This window comes from Entelurus aequoreus, linkage group LG07, assembly GCF_033978785.1.
Source record: "Entelurus aequoreus isolate RoL-2023_Sb linkage group LG07, RoL_Eaeq_v1.1, whole genome shotgun sequence".
Lineage (NCBI taxonomy): Eukaryota > Metazoa > Chordata > Actinopteri > Syngnathiformes > Syngnathidae > Entelurus > Entelurus aequoreus.
In genome coordinates this window covers 79034465-79057926 of record NC_084737.1, presented here as the reverse complement: position 1 = coordinate 79057926, position 23462 = coordinate 79034465, and the positions used below count along the sequence as shown (strand labels likewise).

General features: G+C 37.9%; 1 protein-coding gene across 6 annotated transcripts; it reads left to right on the top strand.

Moving 5' to 3' along the window:
* The first annotated feature begins 312 nt into the window (after positions 1–312).
* cdk11b (cyclin dependent kinase 11B) lies at positions 313–22928 on the top strand. Of its 6 annotated transcripts, none has more exons than XM_062054561.1 (20): positions 313–391; positions 2244–2374; positions 4494–4633; positions 7149–7276; positions 7826–7973; positions 8237–8412; positions 8491–8613; positions 8723–8821; positions 11601–11744; positions 11839–11910; positions 12432–12652; positions 14985–15075; positions 15160–15281; positions 15362–15467; positions 15551–15672; positions 15761–15868; positions 16189–16305; positions 16652–16800; positions 18832–19021; positions 22445–22928. In XM_062054561.1, exons 2-20 carry the CDS (start codon positions 2258–2260, stop codon positions 22535–22537), a joined length of 2466 nt encoding a protein of 821 aa, XP_061910545.1. In that variant the 5' UTR covers positions 313–391; positions 2244–2257; the 3' UTR covers positions 22538–22928. The 6 variants fall into 6 exon arrangements, with proteins under 6 accessions (XP_061910545.1, XP_061910548.1, XP_061910547.1 ...); XM_062054564.1 differs by lacking the exon at positions 313–391 and adding an exon at positions 510–531; XM_062054563.1 differs by lacking the exon at positions 313–391 and adding an exon at positions 1694–1873.
* Positions 22929–23462: the final 534 nt, after the last annotated feature.

The window sequence follows — 23462 nt, the reverse complement described above, 5'->3', positions numbered from 1 at the left end:
AATACTTGTTTGTATGATTACTTTTCACATATTGTTTTTCAGTAGTTATTTGCCTGATAGTAGAGAAATTCACTTTTTAAATGAGAATACACTGCAAATTATTAAGATTATTAATGCACATTATTTTCAATGTACAGTAATTTAGTAAAAACTGGAAAAAAAAATCGGAAATTGTTAAATGCATGTTTTAATTGGTAGAATTTAATTTAATCAAAATGTCAAATTGCAGTTACAAGTTGCTAGTTAAAAGTTAACATTCTTTACCAACATCAAGACCCTTCAAGTAACGTCATCCACACTACCGACCGCTAGGTGGCACTATAACACGACTAAGTCACTCATTGCACTTTTCAACTTCCGGTTTGCCAGAAGACCGCCGACCATATTCCAGGTTTGTTGTACACATCTCGCTCATTTACAAATGTCACAATTGTTGAGCTCTGCCTTGTTAAATAGATTAGTAAAACATTCGTTAACGTCTTTATATGATTGGGCCACCAAATACCCCCAAAACTATTCGCTAAATTTAAAGTAAGCGTACGGTAGTTTGAGGTAAATGTCGTTCGTGTCGCGTTTTAGCTCGCTAACGTTAGCCATGTGCTAGCCGTAAAGAAGAGTTCAGTGATTTATTGTTTATGTAGGTTTTATATATGCAGTCGTTCGCACTTGCAGGCTTTGTAGAGTTGGTTTAAGTATTTGCGTGGTTACTTGCAGCATGCTAGTTAAAGTACACGGCTGTTGGCGTGCTTCAGTAGAAGACATTGAGAAAGTGTGCCGATGATTTCTGTTACAATTGAAGTTTGTAACAGAGATGTCCAAAATGTTTCTGCAAACTGAAACATTTAAGCCATTTTGATCGTTTTTATTTTCAAAACCAACACCATAGACATACTTGCCAACCTTGAGACCTCCGATTTCGGGAGGTTGGGGGCGGGGGGCGTGGTTAAGAGGGGAGGAGTATATTTACAGCTAGAATTCACCAAGTCAAGTATTTCATATATATATATATATATATATATATATATATATATATATATATATATATATATATATATATATATACATAAGGGCTGTGAATCTTTGGGTGTCCCACGATTCGATTCAATATCGATTCTTGGGGTCACGATTCGATTCAAAATCGATTTTTTTTTTTTCAATTCAACACGATTCTCGATTCTAAAACGATTTTTTCCCGATTCAAAAGGATTCTCTATTCATTCAATACAATACATTATTTATTTATTTATGAGTGTGAATGTTGTCTGTCTATCTGTGTTGGCCCTGCGATGAGGTGGCGACTTGTCCAGGGTGTACCCCGCCTTCCGCCCGATTGTAGCTGAGATAGGCTCCAGCGCCCCCCGCGACCCCGAAGGGAATAAGCGGTAGAATATGGATGGATAATACATAGGATTTCAGCAGGATCTACCCCAGTCTGCTCACATGCAAGCAGAGTAGTAGATTTTTGTAAAAAGCTTTTATAATTGTAAAGGACAATGTTTTATCAACTGATTGCAATAATGTAAATTTGTTTGAACTATTAAATGAACCAAAAATATGACTTATTTTATCTTTGTGAAAATATTGGACACAGTGTGTTGTCAAGCTTATGAGAGGCGATGCAAGTGTAAGCCACTGTGACACTATTGTTCTTTTTTTTTTATTTTTATAAATCTCTAATGATAATGTTAATGAGGGATTTTTAATCACTGCTATGTTGAAATTATAACTAATATTGATACTGTTGTTCATTTTTGTTTCACTATTTTTGGTTTGTTCTGTGTCGTGTTTGTGTCTCCTCTCAATTGCTCTGTTTATTGCAGTTCTGAGTGTTGCTGGATCGGGTTTGGTTTTGGAGTTGGATTGCATTGTTATGGTATTGCTGTGTATTGTTTTGTTGGATTGATTAATTTAAAAAAATTAAAAATAAACCATTTAAAAATAAACAAATAAATAAAAATATCGATTTTTAAAAAATGGGAATCGATTCTGAATCGCACAACGTGAGAATCGCGATTCGAATCGATTTTTTCCCACACCCCTGATATATATATATATATATATATATATATATATATATATATATATATATATATATATATATATATATATATATATATATATATATATAAGAAATACCTGCCTTTCAGTGAATTCTAGCTATATATATATATATTTATTTTATTATATATATATACAGTATATGACCGGTGTTTGAAATTTGGATGTTTTTGTCTGTGGTGCAGGTGGTGGAGAGTGGATGCTGATGGGGGACGAAAAAGAGACCTGGAAAGTTAAAACGCTTGATGAAATACTTCAGGAGAAAAAGCGCAGAAAAGAATTAGAAGACCGAACAGACGCAAAGTGCCAAAAAAATGTAAAGTATTTTTATTTTGTGCATGCATCTTGACCATTCATCCATTTATTTGCTATACGGCTCGTCTTATTGGGGTCACGGCCAGTGTTGTCCCTGAGCATTCAGGTGACCACATGTGAGCAACATCAGATGTGCACACTGTGGCCACACCTGTCCCAAATATAACAAGTTAAACGTCTTATAGTTATAATCAAATGGCAGCAGTCATTTCCAATAGATTATTTTCTAATATAGGTAATTTGTTTCACTGAAAATTAAAATCACAAAATAACTCTAGTTTTTCATGAGCTATGTAGTAGGATTGTATGTCTTAGTGTGGGCCCTGCTTTGGAAATAATGTATATCTTTCAGAGATAACATTTAGTTCTTCTTATGAACTTCACATGTTGCACATAGATACTGTATGTGTGCTGTAGCACAAGCAAGGGATAAAGTGTACATTCCTGTAACTTTCTGTCTTTGAAATATATTGTTACACTTTTTATTAGCATTTCTGTAATCTAGTAACAGCATTTCATGATTAATATCCATTAATTAACATTCTTAATAAACAACAGTAGAATAAGCACAAATCTGATTGGGGAGTGTGGGTGTACACTACTTGTATGTTTCAGATTGATTGATTGATTTACCTCTTTTAACTTAGCAATGAGCTAACGAGCAAAACAGCGACGCACACACACATAACACCCAGCTAATGACATTGATTGGCTGCATGTGAGCTGCATCATAGTCTTAACAACCTGGCATTTTCAGTTTTATGTGTGGTGTTGGTGTTGTCCGACTTTATGTTTGCCTATAAACGCATCAGTTGCTGAGACTAATGAGGGCGTCTGTTGGCGCAAGTGTGAGAGACGTGGTTTGTACGGCAGAAAATGACCAGTTTTGTTAGATAAAAGTTTTTTACTAATGTTTTTGGTGTGGTTAGTAGGAATGGCCGATAAACAGTTATGCTCAATAAAGTGATAGATGGACCTCCTTGTGCTTCTTAAAACGTCCTGACAGAAGTTACAATAATTTAACAAAGGAACATTGTTTTATCTGTTGTGGCTGCTTTTAGTCACCTATCACTGACAGACTTGCATTGTAAAATCATACAGAATAAATTGTTTAGTGTTTATTTTGTCTGGCGTTTTGGTTGGATTTTATTTTTTGCACGGCATATATTTGCCGTGCACAGAAGACGAATCCGTGGGAAATTGCACACCTTTGAGGTAACGTTGGTTGTTGTTTATTGAGTATGTCATAGTCAGCTCCACATCATACATGTAGTACATAATATACATACATATCGCCAGTGAACAATCTTGTGCTTAATGGCAATATTATTATTTCACAAAAAAAAAGTTATTAATAAAAACAATTTTACATTAAATATACCTCAAAAGGGTAATGGGAAGAAGTATACACTTGTTGAATCCCCCCCTTTTTTACATAGTTACTTTAACTAATATCCAGTTTGCTCTGAACCACATTTTATCACGTTCATCTGGATCCACATAACTTAATCTGCCCAGAACAATGTGCTTACAATCCTCAAAATATCATCATAAGTAAGTCATATAAGTTATTCATACTCACATTCAAAATAAGCCTAGACCTCACTATACTGAACCAATATATTAGATTTGTACAATTTCTTAAAAAGCTCAATGTTTGAACAGTGTTTGAGTCCATCATTCAGGCTGTTCCATATTTTCACCCCACAGACTGAGACACAACTAGGTCACACCTATAGCTGAGCTGGAGCCTATACCAGCTACCTTTGAGAGACGTGGTGCACCCGAGACTGATCACTAGTCAATCACATGGCACACGTAGACAAACAGTCTCCTGTTTGCATTTTTTTTTAATTAGGGCCTTTCATGGCCAACTTTCAAGATTAATTCGATTTCCATTGATATGGTTCCATATTGATTAATCGCGATTTGATTCGATTTACACTAAGGTATTGAAAATGTCTCAAATTTGTTACAAGCTACAAGTCTATTATTCACCCCGAAAAAACTTTGGACAATTTAAAAAGGTCTCAAAAGTGCAATTTTAGGGCAATAAGGGAATTGCAAGTAAAAGTTTACTTGCATTGTAGCCCTGTTTAAAATAGTTTTTTCCTCAACAGTTTTCCCAGAACAGTGTACCACAGGCGGATGCTCGGGAAGCCAAGCGAGAGACCCCGGAGGAAGGAGAACTACGGGATCCAAAGATGGAAATAACAATTCGTAATTCCCCATACCCCAGGGAAGACTCAACAGAGGACAGGTCCTTGCCATAAACCTCATTAAACCTCAGTAAACACAACTAAATATATGTTGTATGTAGGAATGTCACGGTATGAACATTTCTTATATATGTTGTATGTAGGAATGTCACGTTATGAACATTTCTTATCTTGTTTACTGTGACCAAAATTATCACGGTTATCATTATCGCTGTATTTTTAGATGTGCTCAAAATGTAATCACGCTTATTTTGATCAATATAGAAAGTCCAAGACATCAATCCACTGTGCCTACATTTAACCAACCCCGGAAGACACTACGCAATTTAAACCAACCAGAAACAATGTAGGGCAGGTCTTGGTGTCTCTCTTTCACATACCTCAGCTGTACATTAATTCTGATTGGTTGAAATTGCTTTGTGTCTTCCATGGTTGGTTAAATGTAGAGTTGTATTCCACACTCATTAATCTGGATGCGTTCGCTCAAATCATGCACAACAGAAGTTTTGTAAAAGTCATGTGTAACAAAAGACAGCCAAAAAAAAAATAATATACCCTGCGACTCCGAAAGGGATAAGCGGTAGAAAATGGATGGATGGAAGATAAATAAATAAAAGACATTTTCTTGAAAAGAAAAGAAAGTAAAACAATATAAAAACAGTTACATAAAAACTAGTAATTCATGAAAATGAGTAAAATTAACTGTTAAAGGTTAGTACTATTAGTGGACCAGCAGCACGCACAATCATGTGTGCTTACGGACTGTATCCCTTGCAGACTGTATTGATATATATTGCAGGAACCAGAATATTAATAACAGAAAGAAACAACCCTTTTGGTGTGAATGAGTGTGAATAAGCGTAGATGGGAGAGGGAGGTTTTTTGGGTTGGTGCACTAATTGTAAGAGTATCTTGTGTTTTTTATGGTGATTTAATAAAAAAAATTAAAATAAAACAAAAAACAGCCATAAAGGGTTTTTAGTTCTCATAGATAAAAAAAGCACATGCAGATTGTATTACACGCATGCACTTCTGATTGCGCGTGCACAAGTTGTATTACACACTCACAAATCAGGATGCGCTCGCTCAAATTTTACATGGCAGAAGTTTCCACAAAAGTCACATGTAAGTAGACAGCCCATCGAGGGTTCTTTCTGATCAAGGACAGACAGAAAACTTATAACACACGTACGCGTATCTAACACATACGTACGTGGATCTGAATACTCACACTCAGATTGATATACAGACACACAAATGAGTACACTTGCATGCAAATTGGATTACACCGGCACAGATTGAGATAGACTTTTGCAAATAATTTTGCCACTAAAATACTTCCATATGAATGGCGCTAGTGCGCACGCGCTGCTGTACCTTTGTTTCCAGGAAGTGAGCAGTGTTGCCTAAAATGCATTAATAAATAAAAATAATTCTGTAATTAAACATTTAAACGGTATTACTAACCTTTGGAAATTTTACCGCGGTTTATCATTATACTGTTTACCATTACATCCCTAGTGGTGTGTGAGAGACATTAACACAAACTTGTTGGCTTAGGTCAGTGTTTTTCAACCACTGTGCACACTAGTGTGCCGTGAGATACAGTTTGGTGTGCCGTGGGAGATTATCTCATTTCACCTATTTGGGTTAAAAATATTTTTTGCAAACCAGTAATTATAATCTGCAAATTATGTGTTGTTGTTAAATGTCGGTGTTGTCTAGAGCTCGGCAGAGTAACCGTGTAATACTCTTCCATATCAGCCGGTAGCTAATTGCTTTGTAGATGTCGGAAACAGCGGGAGGCAGTGTGCAGGTAAAAAGTTATCTAATGCTTAAACCAAAAATAAACAAAAGGTGAGTGCCCCTAAGAAAAGGCAGTGAAACTTAGGGAACGCTATGCAGAACGAAACTGGCTACAAAGTAAACAAAAACAGAATGCTGGACGACAGCAAAGACTTACTGTGGAGCAAAGACGGCGTCCACAATGTACATCCGAACATGACAAGACAATCAACAATGTCCACACAAAGAAGGATAAAAACAACTGAAATATTCTTGATTGCTAAAACAAAGTAGATGCGGGAAATATCGCTCAAAGGAAGACATGAAACTGCTGCAGGAAAATACCAAAAAAAGAGAAAAAGCCACCAAAATAGGAGCGCAAGACAAGAACTAAAACACTACACACAGGAAAACAGCAAAAAAGTCAAAATAAGTCACGGCGTGATGTGACAGGTGGTGACAGTACACCTACTTTGAGACAAGAGCTATAGTGATGCATGCTTGGTTATGCTTTAAAGTCATATCCAACAATTGCGACAACGACTTTTCACTGTCAACTGAGTTTCGTTTTTTTATGATTTCTGCTGGTGGTGTGCCTCCGCATTTTTTCAACGCAAAAAAATGTGCCTTGGCTCAAAAAAGGTTGAAAAACACTGGCTTAGGTGATATATAAATTGTATTAGATGATTTAAAAAATTAAAGGATCACTTTTTTTTTTCACCTGATACTAATAGATCAATATCTCACAATATTTTTGTTTCGTTTTTACAGAGGCGAGGAAGATGATTCTCTAGCAATTAAGCCTCCACAGCAAATAGCAAGGAAAGAGAAATCTCACCACAGAAAAGAGGAGAAGAGAAAAGAAAAAAGACGTCGTCGCAGTCACTCTGCTGAAGGAGGTGTGGGACTTTATCAAATAGCACAAAAAAAAATGTTTGCATTTGCATCACCTTTTATGGTGTACAGTATAAATATATATGTATATATTGTTTAACCCTGTATAGAGGTGGAAGTATTTGGACACCTTACGATTTGATTATGATTCAGGAGCTACGATTCGATGAAAAATCGATTATTGATGCGTTTTTAATTTATGTATATTGATGCAGTTTTACACTTCTTTTCATTTCACTAAATAAGCATTCATCACTTGCAACTTTTAAAAACAGCATATTAATTGAATTAATTTCCATTACTTAAAATAACATAAAAGTGTGCCAAACTGAAACATGCCCTAAAAAAGGAGCAAGTCGACTCTCTCAGTGAGATGGCTAGCTGCGGTCAACCAAATTTTAGAACTATCTGCATTACTTTTTTAATAATAAAAGTATAATCGATTATTGTTGTTTACTTATTGATTTTACAGTTGACTATGTCCGAATTGCGGTTCATCTAAATATCGATTATTTGCCCCACCGCTAACTTCGTCCGTATATGTTCTTCTACAGCAGGGAAACATGCACGGGTCAAAGATAAAGAGAGTAAAGAGAGGGAGCGCGATCGCCGGAAGCGTCAGTGGGAAGAAGACAAAGCCCGGCAAGACTGGGAACGACAGAAACGAAGGGAGCAAGCCAGAGCTCATTCACGCAGAGAGAGGTGAACACAGTACGGAAAGGCACAATGCTATAGTTGTTTTTTATTGATCTCCAGAACAAGAAATAATAGCGCCATGAGTCCAATGCAAAATGAATTAAGGCCACTGGAATGATAAAAATATGTGTTGTGTAGTTTTAATGTTTTCATCAGGTTTTATGCACCTCAATCTTTACTACCTTTGTGATGCATGTTTGTTATAGTCGTGACCTATCAAACTAAAAAAGACTGTAATGACAAGATTGGGCTTCTGGTTGTCTGGACAGACCCCGACTGGATTCTCCTGGGTTTTTTTTGGACCACAGGGACCGTCTGGAACAGCAGGAGCGCCAACGCGAGCGTGACCGGAAACTGCGTGAACAGCAGAAAGAGCAACGGGATCTGAAAGATCGAGAGAGGCGGGCCGATGAGCGGCGTAAAGAGCGAGAGGCCCGGCGAGATGGTCTGTAGTCGGCTGCAGGGAGGGTCGGTTTAGCAATCTATATACTATAGAATTAACAATAGTTTATGTGGTCCACAGTGCCGTCACACCAACGGATGTTACCAGACGAGTATGGTGAGAAGTCAAAACAAAACCACCACAGCCGCAGTCCTGTTCGGATTCCCAGGGACAGACCAGAACAGGGTGAATTACAGAAAAGTAGTGAGCGTATGGCACAATTAACGTCTCCTTTTTCTTAGTGTGTTTTTCTAATACACTCTCTTTGACCTGTACAGCATTTCATGTTTTGACTGGATGTTTTGCCCTGCAGCATTAAAGGAGGATAAACCAGAGCTTGACGACTTGCTGGCAGACCTTCAAGACATCAGTGACAGTGAAAGGAAAACCACCTCTGCTGAATCTTCCCCAGGTAAGAAATGATTGAGGCAGGATCACCAAGGCTCATCACTAGGAATAGATATCAATACCGATGCTATTGTCAAAAGAGTACTTTAAGAACAGTGCTGCACTTAAACAGTACCCAAATCGGTACTTTTTTTTCTTTATAATGTGCACATTTTTGTTAAAAAACCCCCCCAAAACAAAACCGATGCCTTTTGGAGTTTTGCGACTTTCAAGTTTGATAAACTAGTCATTTGTACACTTCAGTTATATACTGTAAATTAAATGATAACTAAGTAATATACTTAAAAAAATAAAAATAAAAAAATGTACCAAAAAAAAAGACATTTTTTTCACAGCATTACAGAACATAGAGACTGTGCTAAAAACAACTTACTTGAATTGTAATGTTTGATGCTCAAAATGCCGGGTGTACCTGAAATATGGATGCGCGATATGGGCTAAAATCTAAATCCCAGGATAATAATTGCAGCCTCCTGTGAGAACGGTATATAGAACAATATGTTATTTGGTATATAAAGGATAATAGAAGCATTTGACATAATAGAAGCATTTCACAACGGTTTGCAAAGACTCTTTGTTTAGATGCTGACATATTTCCAGTTGTATTATTTTCTTAAAGCTATTGCTGCTGCTATTCTACTTGTTATTTTACTGTTAATAGCCGGTTACTTTTTGTCGCAACATGTTTATAGCTAAACTTCTGTTAAAATGTAATACGCACTTATTCTTCTGTTGTTTAGATAGTTCACATTAGTTTTGGACAATACTCCCAATTTGGGTGTCGAGCTGATACCAAGTAGTTACAGGGGCAATATTGGTCATACCAATGTTGATTTTTAAAATTTTTAAGGTCATTGAATTATTACATTTTTGATTATAATCAGACAAAAACACAGGCGGTGTAACAATATCAAAAGAAATATCTTAAATATTTCCTACTCTTGGGTCTGATCGAAATCCTTCGGTTTTTGCTCATTAAGACTTATTTCCTAAGTCTGTAAACAACAACCAAAACGACAAATAAAATGTTGATGGTAAAAAATATTGATTTAGCCACTGTAGTATGTACCTGATACTACACTACTTGGTATCATTACCGTCAAGATTGGAATCAATCAGCCCACCTTGTTTTACTACATTCAAGAGCTCTAGCTTCCTACGGTGTGTGTAGCTTAGCATGTTTATTTATTCCTCGTCTTCCTGGGATGATATTTGTAAAAAAACCAAAAAAAACTTAGTTTATTTGCCGCCATGACGGCAAGGACTACTAAAACTTAGAAGTAGATTTGCAGTTGCACTGTGGAAGGACGTTAGCCGCTGGAGAGGAAGCTACATTGTGCTGAGGACACTTTTGTTCGCTCGTCGCTGTCAAATTTGCAGGACACTGCTACAGTGTTTCATTAATATGCCTACGACGATAATATTGAAAGCGCTATCATCGACCAAATGTATATGATTTATATTGTGTATATCGCGCAACCCTATCTAGAATGCAACCTGGATCACTGTCACTCTCATTGGTGCATTAGGAGAAAGTGCTGTGTTGTTGTTGTGGATACTCGCAAGGCTAGCATTGCGGTCGGTGCCAACTGTATTATGGCGGCTGCTGTTGGCGTTTTACTGTCCACAATAAAATTTAGAAAGAGCGTCAGACTCAGTGTTCTTCTGTCGGGAGGCTACATTCCGTACAATTTCACCACCGAGCACTTATTGTAGGCCATCGGTGTCCAAAGTGCGGCCCGGGGGCCATTTGCGGCCCGCAGCTAATTGTATACCAGCCCGCAACACATTCTGGAAATGCTATTGCAAAAATAAAAAAAAACATTAGAAAAAGTGGAATGAGTTGCAATGTTGACACAACGCTGCAATGCAGGCTGTTTTTTTTCTTTTGTCTATCTTTATTTTTATTTTTTTGCCATTGCTCAAAAAAAAATAATCTATGTTATAATGAATTATTGACCTATTCAAGGCTCCTTTCTTTGACAAAAGAGCATAAAAAAACAAAATAATAGTTCAAATGTAAAATCGACAGATATATTTGAAGTTGATCTCGTAATTTAAGTGTTGAAAGTTAAAAAAAAACTAATAAAAATGTATCACTTTATGAGTGGGGCACCTTTTGGATCCCAAATATATTTAATGGGATTTTATTTATCTTTTCACTGTGATTACTGAAAAATAATAATGAATTAAAAACAATGGTGTCCTGCATTATTGATCTTTTTAAGGCTCTAATTCACATCAAACATTGCTTTTGGAATGTTTTGGGCAGTGGGGGAAATACTGCATATTTCAGTTTTATTATAAAAAACAAAGTTGTCTTTGACAGAAAAGGCATAAAACCTTTTTGTTTTTTTAACTTTACATCAACCTGAAGTTGATATACTGTGTAGATTTACTGTAAGCGTTAAATAAAAAAATAAAATAATAATTTGACTTGTTTTTAACATTTTAATGACTTAGACCCTTTATGGTCCCCGGGAGCCCCGAAGGTTAAAAAAACAACAAAAAAAATCCATATATTTTGTTATGGTTTGAAAATGAAAAATATCAAAATGGCCCCCACATGCTTTAATTTTTCCGTGTGCGGCCCTCAGTGGAAAAAGTTTGGACACCCCTGTTGTAGGCAGATAAGTCTGCGATCACTTGGCACCGGAACAAAGTACCAATAGCTTCTTCTCTTTTTGATCCAGTTAAATACTGTGTAAATCAGAATGGCACATGGTTTCATGGCCCGTCGCTACTCATCACTCCTTATTATGGCTGTACATCTCATCATCTAGCATCAGCATTTGCCTCTGAAGAGGAGGGGGAGGAGTCCAGCAGCCAAAGTGATGAGGGTGAAGAAGGTGAAGAAGAAGGGGAGGAGGGAGAGGAGGACGGCTCTGTCTCGGCGTCTGGTTCAGGGAGATCCGAACAGAGTGCAGGTAAACATTTCCACTTCCCTCTTCTACTGCTGTTACTTTTTGAAGGGTGCCGCCAGGTTGTTTAGCTTCAACACCACCTCCTTTTCCCTTGCAGAGGATGTGAGTGAGGAGGATCAGTCCGAAGACGAGTACGAAGAGGAGCCAAATGGAAACCACATACCTGCAGGTAAAGTTTAGTAATATATAGGTGGACAACATTAATAGGAGGAATTGTACTCACATTATTTCAGTTTCATTCTTCTGTTCCCTTTATTTTGCATCCTAGCTTTCTATAACTTTTACTAAAGTTGCTGAGTGGCCAGTATGTCAATAACTAGAATTTGGTTCATTTTTTATGCAAATCTACTTAGAATTCACCAACTCCATGAATTTAAACAGCCTTCCAAGGACTCTTTTGCTGCGGGCACATCTGTCATCCAAATGTAAACCAAATAGCTGACCACTGAAGGTTTTTAAGCATAGCAATAGATGCCTGTAATCAATTTCAGATTTACTCTTTCACCGCAGACACTTTTACTCCCCACAGTTTGGAAAACACTGTCGTGACACTGCATATTATAGTTAGAGCATTCAACACCCATACCACGTTTTTGAGTTGTTTATGAAATCTTTATACATGGTTACTTAGCGCCATGATTCAGGTCCAGAATCTAAACATACCACTGATCCTCAACCTTAATCCAACAGTACCAGAGTCCCGTTTCGACCATGACACAGAGGAAAGTGGTGAGGATATGGAGGATGAGGAAGACGAGGGGGAGGAAGAGGCAGAGGATGGTGACCCTACGCCTTTGTCTAAGACACAGTCGCGCACACCCACCCCTGAGGGGAACTATGTTCCAGACTCCCCTCCGATTTCACCTGTGGAGCTGAAAAAGGAGCTACCCAAATACCTGCCTGCTTTACAGGTGCATGTCAACACATCACAGGCATTTGCCCAGTTAATCGCCGGATTCATAGATGTGTAGATGACATCTGCAAAACTGAAATTTAAAATTGAGATTATACAAAACGTGCTGCTGTAGAGTAGGGATGCAACGATGAAGCTGTTTTACTATTTACCATTATTAAAAATGTCAGATATTTTCAGCCCTCCTCACTCGCTATAAACGGACATTATGCTGATACGTTGTTTTTGGCAGAACCTGCACAGAACGGAAACAAAGTTATACCAGCGGTGCGCACTCTTATACGCACCTATAGAGAGACAAGCTAGTATGCTACATTATCTTAAAAATGGCAGCAGGACAAAGCGGAGAACCGTTCCCACCCAAAAAAAAAGCTGAGGTCAAGTCAGCAGTGTGGGAACATCTCGGTTGCTTAAAAAATTACCAGAGAGTCATTTAAGACGATGGCTCACCCATTTGCAAAACTTGGCAAAAGAAAAGGATGGGGGTCTAACATGCCCAATATGGTGCAGAATTTGTGGGATTATTGGCTTTATTTTAACAGAAAATCCAATGATACATTAAACATATGATTCTTATTGCAATCAAATGAGAATTTTGTCATAAAATGAGATAGTGAACATTCTAGACAACTTCTCTTTTAGTAGTAAGTAGGTAAACAAAGGCTCCTAATATGGCTGCTGACGTATTCAGTAACATTGTCATTTCCCAATCTATTATTTTGTCAAAATTATGATGTATTATTAATCTACTTGTTCATTTACTGTTAATATCTGCTTACTTTCTGTTGTAACATGTTCTATCTTAGTTTTAGGTGATAATACACATTTTGGTATCAATCCAATACCAAGTAGTTACAAGGTCATACATTGGTCATAATTAAAGTTCAGGGACATATTTCCGGACTTTGTAAACAATATAAAAATGACAAAAGATTTTGTTATAGTAAAAAAATATTGATGTAATCATTGCAGTATCGACTATACATGGCTCTTGTACTCTGTATCGTTACAGCTGATATTAGTAGAGATCCATCCATTTGTGTACATTGAGGAGTGCCAGCTTGCAATGTCACAAAGTGACGACGGAGCGCAATAATGTCCGTTGAAAAAAAATATAGTACCGGTATTTTTTTAGAGGCTGTATAGTACCATTTTTAATTAATTAATACCGTGGTATTTTATTAGTACTGGTATACCGTACAAGCCTAGTAGGGAGTTAGAAAACTTGTCACTTACAATCAGCAGCTTAGCGTTGAGTCAGTTCAGTGTAAACAAACAGCCACAGGTACTGCTGTCAAGGGCTTCATTCAGTGACCATGTAATGTTACAGATTGCTTCTTCCTGGCTTGTGTTGAATAAACTGTAGGCATTGTAAGTTAATATAGCAAGTATAAAACGCTAACAACAAAAGGATGTTTACTGAGAATAGGTTATTTTTATTTAATTGCAGGAGAGAAAGATTTTTTGTTTATAGTTATTAAATTGTATTATATTTATGTTATTTGGGCAGCATGGTGTTACAAGGGTTAGTGCATGTGCCTCACAATACGAAGGTCCTGGGTTCGATCCCCGGGCTTGGGGTCTTTCTGTGTGGAGTTTCCATGTTCTCCCGTGACTGCGTGGGTTCCCTCCGGGTACTCCGGCTTCCTCCCACCTCTAAAAACATGCACCTGGGGATAGGTTGATTGGCAACACTTAAATTAGCCCTAGTGTGTGAATCTGAGTGGGAATGTTGTCTGTCTAACTGTGTTGGCCCTGCGATGAGGTGGCGACTTGTCCAGGGTGTACCCCGCCTACCTCTCTAAATGCAGCTGAGATAGGATCCAGCACCCCCCGCGACCCCAATAGGGACAAGCGGTAAAAAATGGATTGATGGATTATGTTATTTGATTACTGTTACTTCTGACAGTAATTAACAACAATGTCTCTGATGTCTCTTAAAATGTCTCTGATTTTTTTAAAACTTTTTTGTTGTGGAATTAATCAATGCATGATGGTGATAATCGTAAAACGGTGGTTAACACTAAGACTATAATCGCACAGTCAAAATCTATAATGGTTGCATCCTGCCTAGAGAAGTGAGTAAGAAAATTAGCAAGAAAGAAATGAGATATATCCTCCAGATAAATGTCTTACGTTTCAGTAAATGGCCATATTTTGAGACGATATGGTGCTGGTGTATTCTATGATAAATGTACAGCAATAGAAAGAGTTATACTGCCGTTTAAATCCTCCTTGAGGTTGTAAGTTGTGGTGTTGTCATTAAATTTGTGCTGAGATGCATCGTGATGTTGTAATGTTGTGAATATTTATGTGTTGTCGTTTCCAAGGGCTGTCGCAGTGTGGAAGAATTCCAGTGTCTGAACCGAATAGAGGAAGGAACGTATGGTGTGGTGTATAGAGCCAAGGACAAAAAGACTGGTAGGAGACTAAACGTGATGTGGGCCATAATGTGTCTCTAATGCGCAGACTGGCAAAACAAAACATTTGCCAACATGTTTGCAGATGAAATTGTGGCCTTGAAAAGGCTAAAGATGGAGAAGGAGAAGGAGGGCTTTCCTATCACGTCTTTAAGAGAAATCAATACTATATTGAAAGCTCAGCACCCCAACATCGTCACAGTGAGGGTAAGAATACTTTGCATTATTTTATATTTGTTTATGCACTATCATTTGTTTAAGTGCTTAAAATGTCCATTCTACTGTAGGAAATAGTTGTTGGAAGCAACATGGACAAGATCTACATTGTCATGAACTATGTTGAGCATGACCTCAAGAGTTTGATGGAAACCATGAAGCAGCCTTTCCTGCCAGGTACTCTAGCATATTGACTGTAAATAACGCAGATATATGTTAATATTCTGTTAAATTGGCTTTTACTCAACCCCGATCACCAGGGGAAGTCAAGACGCTGATGATTCAGCTGCTGCGAGGAGTGCGTCATCTCCATGATAACTGGATTCTCCACCGTGATCTGAAGACGTCCAACCTGCTGCTTAGCCACAAGGGCATCCTGAAGGTGGGTTACCACTTAGCAGTGAGGAACTATTAAGGACACTGTTAGATTGCACGTTTCCATACAATTGAAGATGTATTTTTGTTTCTAGATTGGTGACTTTGGTCTAGCCCGTGAGTATGGGTCCCCCCTGAAGCACTACACTCCTGTGGTGGTGACCTTGTGGTACAGATCCCCAGAGTTGCTGCTGGGAGCCAAGGTAAAACCACATCTCCACGAGCCAGATGCACTGCAATAGCTCAAACTACAAATATTAACATAGAAGGGTTATGTCATTGTCGCTGATTGTTTTACCCCCAAAATATATTTCCAAATATAAGCCAACAGCTGCAAATCACTCAACGTTTGAAAGCCTAATTTTGACTTTTACACAAGATGATTTACATGTGGAAAATGTCCAAAGGCCGTCACAGCACATCCACTTTCACAGGCGAGACAGACCAAAGCAGAAACGTGCCAGGCAGACTGTCTGCGTTATGTTTTTATGGACTGCCACTGTGTTTTTTCTCCTTCCTGCAGGAGTACTCCACAGCTGTCGACATGTGGTCTGTGGGCTGCATATTTGGCGAGCTCCTCACCCAGAAACCTCTCTTCCCTGGAAAATCTGAAATTGACCAAATTAATAAAGTATTCAAGGTAAATGTTCTGATTTATCACCACCGTTAAGGTGTGTAGAGGCAGTAAATTTTGCAGATATATGTCTAGAGTAGGTCATCTCACAGTGCAGCTCCGTAGCGCACCACAGGGTGGAGCTGCTGGATTTAAGCGACCTAGGGGATGAAACCAAGAAGCCCACCCTAGTAGCCCGAATGGGTTTGGACTCATTTAAGCTTCTCGAGTTATCCAACAGCCGTTACCTGTGATGAATTAAGCTTTTGTACGTGTCTGTATGATGGATACTTGAGGCAAAGTGGAATTGTATTGTATCCGTCATTTATGCCTGTGCTCTAAGAGGGCCCTATTTTTTTTGTGCGGTCTTTAGGATCTGGGGTCACCCAGTGAGAAAATTTGGCCGGGCTACAATGAGCTTCCTGCTGTGAAGAAGATGTCTTTCACAGAGTATCCCTACAATAACCTGCGAAAGCGCTTTGGTGCGCTGCTCTCGGACCAGGGCTTCGACTTAATGAACAAGTGAGTTTGTTTAAAGCTACTTTTTTTCTTTATATTCAAGGTAACAGTGTGCCCCAAACTTGCACTCGGCTGCCGCCTGTCTGACTGTGCAAATTTTGGTCAAAGCGCCATCCCAATAAAGCTGTGATGAGTACATCATATGGACAATGCGCCAGTTGCATAGTAAGACAAATATCAAGGGCACAGGCAATTCTTTGTGTGGTAGTTTAACATAATGACGTAGAGTAAAACCTTGAGTGGCAGTGTTTTAGTCATTACTAGTGGAATACTCAAATCAGATGTGAGCGAAAGGCAAATATCAAACAGATACGTCAGTTACAATCAGCAGGATTTGACAGTGGAAAGACATTCACTCACATCAATGCGTTCTTGCTCCGCTCTTTCCTTTCGCGGCTCCAGAGCTTTTTATTCACTCTGTGCTTTTCTGGCCAGCTCGCTAAAAACATGACAACAGGAGCGCAATGGTGATTCATCAACATGCCTCAGTTCCGTCCTCATGTTCTGTTCCACAAGATACTCACCATGGTGATGACCCATACCGCCAAACATACATTTGATTAGGACGCAAGTGATACGTGTTTATTTCTATATATTGGTTCCATCATTATTGTTGAGGAGCTGCAAAGATGATCCTTAGATATTTACGCCCTTCCGCAAAGTTTTTGCATGTCCCTGTAAAAGACCACCATAAAAGATTTGTAACAGCAAATCCACTGTGCTGTCTGAGGGATCATAGTTGACTGAGAGTTTTGGCACCCTTTCAGTCACACTTAAACAGCCAGGAGGGAATCAAAACATGTGAAGTGGAAACATGAAAGAACCGCTAAACAAATAGAGATGTATTTTTTTTGGCAGGTTGATCTGTAGTATCTCACACTGGTGCCTAAAAATCTTTCATATCCATCTTTGACACACAGCTAAGTTAAATCACAAGCTAGCGCTCAATCGTTAAACTGAAATATTACCACCTTGATTTAAAGACGTCTTGGAGTATTTACATCAATATTTACAGTATTTTGTGTACATGGCTCTTTAGAAAGTAGGGCATACACTTTGAATCACTTCTCTTTTTTTATTTAATACTTGCTAAGGTGTTATCCCCCTTCTTATATGCTCCAACTCACATGTTGATAGTTCCCGTCAAGTGAAGTTTTGATTTCCACAATTAATTAATTTCCCCAATTGTTTAATGTTACAGTACTTTTTGTACAATTAGACAATAGGGAAAAGCATATTTTTTTAGCAAAAAAAATACCTTTGTCAGGTACAAAACTTTACCTTACTAGCCTATATAAATCAACTATTTATAAAAAAAAATACCTGTTGTGAATACCATTGTGCATCCTTGTTAGAGAACAGCACGTTGTGCAAAAAGTACTGAAACATTAATCAGTTGGGACATATGTATTCAAAAGTTTAGAAAAGGTCAAATTAAGTTAATCTGTAAAAGGTTATGTAGTTCATTGTATCTACATGTTGTAATTTCACCCGTATGCCTAATAGCCTTCACTTTTTGTGAATAGTGTATTTTACATCATGTCACGTTACTAAACAAAAATGTGTGAATGGCAACGGGTAGATACACATGCTAATTATTATTTATTTATTTATTATTTTTAGTAAAAAAAAATGTTTACATTTAACAAGAGAGCAAAGCCTACCAAGTCCAATTCCTTGAGTGTGAAACACACTTGGCCAATAAAGCGGATTCTGATTTTGATTATGTAGCACTCAATTAATTGTTCTGCCTGTCACTATATGTTACTGGCATACATGAAAAAAAATAATTGTAGTAAATTAGGAGTTTTCGAACCAATTAAGTGAAATTAGAAAATGTTCTGCTGCACACCCGATGAACCGGTTGGCATTCACTGATCTAGTCATCTGTCAGTGGGGACACACAGGTTTAGTTGTGTTGTTTAATCAACAATGGATCCTACACAATACAAATATTTATCAACAATGCGGTGATGCTGCCTGTGCTATTTCTGACAGCATCCCCACGTGAACTGTGCCGTTTTCCTTTTCCAGATTCCTCACCTTCTGCCCCGCTAAGAGGATCTTGTCTGACGAGGGGCTTAAGCACGAGTACTTCCGCGAGACGCCGCTGCCCATCGACCCATCTATGTTCCCCACCTGGCCGGCTAAAAGCGAGCAACAGAGGGTAAAGAGAGGCACCAGCCCTCGTCCGCCCGAGGGAGGCTTGGGCTACAGTCAACTGGTAAGGACATTAAGCCTTCCACTTTCTCCATGACATAAAGCCAGTAGGCTTTCCGAAGGCTGCCTGTGTTAAATAGATTAGAGGCCGAGAAGCCTCTGCTTTGTGTCTGCTTAGTTGCTTCTCGTGTTTTCCATGATGCGCACAGTGACGTTCCTAATGTTTTCAGCAGTGGTACGACCCACAAGGAAGTTCAATACTAAAGCAGCAGTGTATCGTAATTGCACAGCGTCATAACAATCTTGATGGTTCACTGTTAGTAGGATTGGAGTGTCCATTATTGGGCCAAGACTTACTGGCTTCAGTCTAAGTACTTAGTTTTTTTTATACCCACATCTGTGTGGGATATTTGCGTCAACAGTTTTGACTATTTGTACCGAATTTCACAACTAAGTGTAAAAAGCAAAAATAAAACACAATGATGAAGGCACATTAAAAAGATGAACCTCAAGCATATAATTTTTTTAAGCTTACTTTTCATACAAGTGTAAAAAAGGGACCTATGATGATTTTAATCTAGATTGAAAACACTACCTTGTGGTCTAGATAATATGTATTAGATATGCTTTGGTGTAATTTTTGCATATACACTACCGTTCAAAAGTTTGGGGTCACCCAAACAATTTTGTGGAATAGCCTTCATTTCTAAGAACAAGAATAGACTGTCGAGTTTCAGATGAAAGTTCTCTTTTTCTGGCCATTTTGAGCGTTTAATTGACCCCACAAATATGATGCTCCAGAAACTCAATCTGCTCAAAGGAAGGTCAGTTTTGTAGCTTCTGTAACGAGCTAAACTGTTTTCAGATGTGTGAACATGATTGCACAAGGGTTTTCTAATCATCAATTAGCCTTCTGAGCCAATGAGCAAACACATTGTACCATAAGAACACTGGAGTGATAGTTGCTGGAAATGGGCCTCTATACACCTATGTAGATATTGCACCAAAAACCAGACATTTGCAGCTAGAATAGTCATTTACCACATTAGCAATGTATAGAGTGTAGTTTTTTAAAGTTAAGACTAGTTTAAAGTTATCTTCATTGAAAAGTACAGTGCTTTTCCTTCAAAAATAAGGACATTTCAATGTGACCCCAAACTTTTGAACGGTAGTGTATTTTTCTCCACTGTAACTTTAATAACCCGTTTTTTGAGTTTGTCTGAAAGATGTTTGTTTGTGGAGGCGTTACCTTTAGTTTGCGACTGAAACCGTCCACGTCCCACCTTTCCCTGAAGTATCATGATTTATATTTTTAAAATGTACACTGTTAAATATACCGTATTTTCCGGACTATAGAGCGCACCGGTTTATAAGCCGCACCAACTAAATATTCAAAGAAAAAAATATTTTTCCATATATTAGACTGTAAGCCGCAGATATATACGTTGTGAAATGAGTTATTTACACTTAAAATATTTTTTAAATGTTTATTTACATACCTTAATTGTTTTCGAACGGTGCCTGTAACATAGCAGTAAAACAGCTGGTTAAACAAAACGGAAGTCATCGTCATGGACCCAGGAGCTGAGGAAGCTAGCTTTCCAATCAGCTAAACAGACTTAACTCCACGGTGATGTTTTGGTCAATTTACTGTGTAATTTGTGAAACTGAAACAATTGTAAGTTAGTGTTAGCATATTAGCTAATGCTAACAACGCTTGCTTGATTACATTACGATAACACGTACAATAATGCATGAAAACACTACTACAGACACCACATATGGGACGGTTTAGTAAATATAAATTGTTTGTTATATTGTAAAACTTACAAACGTTGCTTGAATCCATGTGAGTAGAAATGCTATGGACGGCCAGAATACGGAACGACAGTTGTACTTCTGGTTAAAAGCTCGAAACGGTAGAGTACTGAAGCACCTTCAGTGAGCGAACTCGTCCAAAAGATGATGCCATAGCACAGACAATAATTCACCATTTCAGTGTCTTTGCTTGTTTCTTTTGAAAACTATTTGCATTATGGCCATAGGAAAAGAAAATCCATGAATTAGCTGCTCCGTTTTATAAGCCGCAGGGTTCAAAGTGTAGGAAAAAGTAACGTCTTATAATCTGGAATTTACGGTATATCGTAAAGATGAACGTCTCCGTTTTGTTTTTTTCAGTCACCGTCGAAAAATACTCTTCATGAACAGTAAATAGATTTGGCGGTCACAACAGTTAGGTAAACCTGACCACTCTTTAATCAACACAGCGAAAAATAGCTGCTTTTAGCAGCATTTATATTATGTGCCTGCATGTCGCACGACTGTGTTATGCGCATGCCAGGATTAGTTGAAAATACTTTATTTTACCTTCTCTTGGGTTTCGATAAACCATGTCATAAAGTCGCAATTTTGTTGTCCTTTTCCGCCGGCGAATCCAATTTCGTAGTGGCCCAAATGGTGTGGACAAATAAACACCAAAGTATATATTTTCTAGTATTTATTTTATAGACTTAGAGCAGGCGGGAAGGCATGAAACGAGAAGGAATATAAGAATGCTCCAGTGGCAGCAGTCTCGCTCAGCAAAGAGGGAGGAGGCTTGCCAACACAGCATGTCCAAGAATGACCACATATGTACATCCGTCAATTTTTAATGTCACAGATGGCCCATGTTTAATAAAACTACTCTGAAATCCATCGGTCAGAGGCATCCAAAACTGCATGCGATCTCACACCCAAATGCATGAACTTGATGATTTGACACTTTGACATTGTTTAACACAAGTATCTAACATTGTAACATTTACAGGACAAAAAACACAAAACTCATCATAGGTCCTCTTTAACCACTGTGTAATGTAAATACAACATCAAACATAACTGGTCAATTTTGGTACTACACGTCACAAAACAAAAATCGAGTAAAGCAAAATGCACGTAAAGTAGTTTGATGCTCACTGAAATGAGGTCTCATGAGGACTTTAGTTTACACAGTAATTTTCTCTTGAGTTATATTATACCAAAATTAAATACATATAAAGCAATTTAAATAGATAACTTGAATTAATTTTTAAATTATACATTACATACATTCATACATAATGTAATTGTATTTATTCTTTTTTTTCTATTTATCAACTGTTTCCTGACCAACGCATCTATTTAATTACCTTTTTATGTTATGAATTGGCCATGAAATAAATAAATAGGTTCAGTACAATTATTACAAATTATAATTCACAATTTATTCAATGAATAGACAATTAGACTACTTAACTAATTTGGGTATTTCAATAATATTTAAATGAAATATTAATTGGTGTTATTTTTATTTAATTTTGACACAATAAATTCTTCACTGATTTTGATGTTTTATCATTTTAATCCTTGTTTAGAGTTCAAAATAATACCCATATTTGATTATCCATAATCTTTCTTTTTTTTATATAATAAAAAGGGTCATGCTGAAAACTCTGTTTTTTTTCCTTAGGGTGATGACGACTTAAAGGACACAGGCTTTCACCTGACTACCAGCAATCAAGGAGCGTCTGCTGTGGGACCAGGATTCAGCCTCAAATTTTGAGCCTGAGTCCACATGGAAAGAGCACGGAATGCCTGCCTGTGGACTGAACTGTAAACAAGATCAATCTGTGATCAATTATGACTATTAACGAGGACTGTCTCACAGCAAGACTGGTGGCGCAGATGTGTTCCACTTCCAACACTTACTACTGCCCATGTTACCATCTCCCATGTGGCAATTTTAGGAGTTAACTTAGTGCTTCTGTTTTGTCTTTTATTCCACTTAGTTCACTTCATGAGAGAGGCTCCAGTTGTATAAATGGTCATTGCAGATGGCAGCCTGAGCTACTGTACCATTGTACAACATTAGCTTTTCCATCGAGCACTATTACGACTGTTCACTGAACGATAAGGGCATATTTTTTTGTCTGGAAATAAAGTTTGAAACTGTCTGTTTTGTAATTCTGCACGTTGCCAGAGTGGAAAGTAAAAGAAGTCAGCCCCTTCTTTTGTAGCTGTCCAAAGTTGATGTCACTCTGCATGTTGCCATGCAGCTTTTGCTCCTCAATTGTGGAATTTATTTGAATTAATCAACTCTTTGATTTCAGCCCATGAAAAACAAAGTGCTACATTTATAGGCTCAGTCCAAGATGGTATGAAGCTTGAACAAAACAGACAGTTATTGAGTTTGATTTGTCTCTCTTAGCCTTCCACTGCAGCTCCCTCCTTCAGAATGTTACACCTGATGTGTTGAAGAAGAGCAGCTGGTGGAAGTGACTGATGGCCTTTGGCAATGCTCAGCCTTGTAAAGCAAGTGAAGCATTTGAGGTCTTCCACATGTGCGTACAGCTCCAAATACATCCAAAGGTCAGAGACGACACTGCTTGTTCATACTAATGTGCTTATTGTTGTTGGAAGCGATGACCTAGTGTTTTATATTGACTGTTACGTTTGCTTACGAGCTGTTACTGTGCGTCAGAGATATT

Coding starts and splice junctions, on each gene's coding strand:
- cdk11b (XM_062054561.1), top strand. CDS start 2,258: ATGCTGATGGGGGACGAAAAAGAGACCTGGAAAGTTAAAACGCTTGAT. Junction 11,745..11,838: donor GAGATCCGAACAGAGTGCAG/GTAAACATTTCC, acceptor TTTCCCTTGCAG/AGGATGTGAGTGAGGAGGAT. Junction 12,653..14,984: donor AATACCTGCCTGCTTTACAG/GTGCATGTCAAC, acceptor GTCGTTTCCAAG/GGCTGTCGCAGTGTGGAAGA.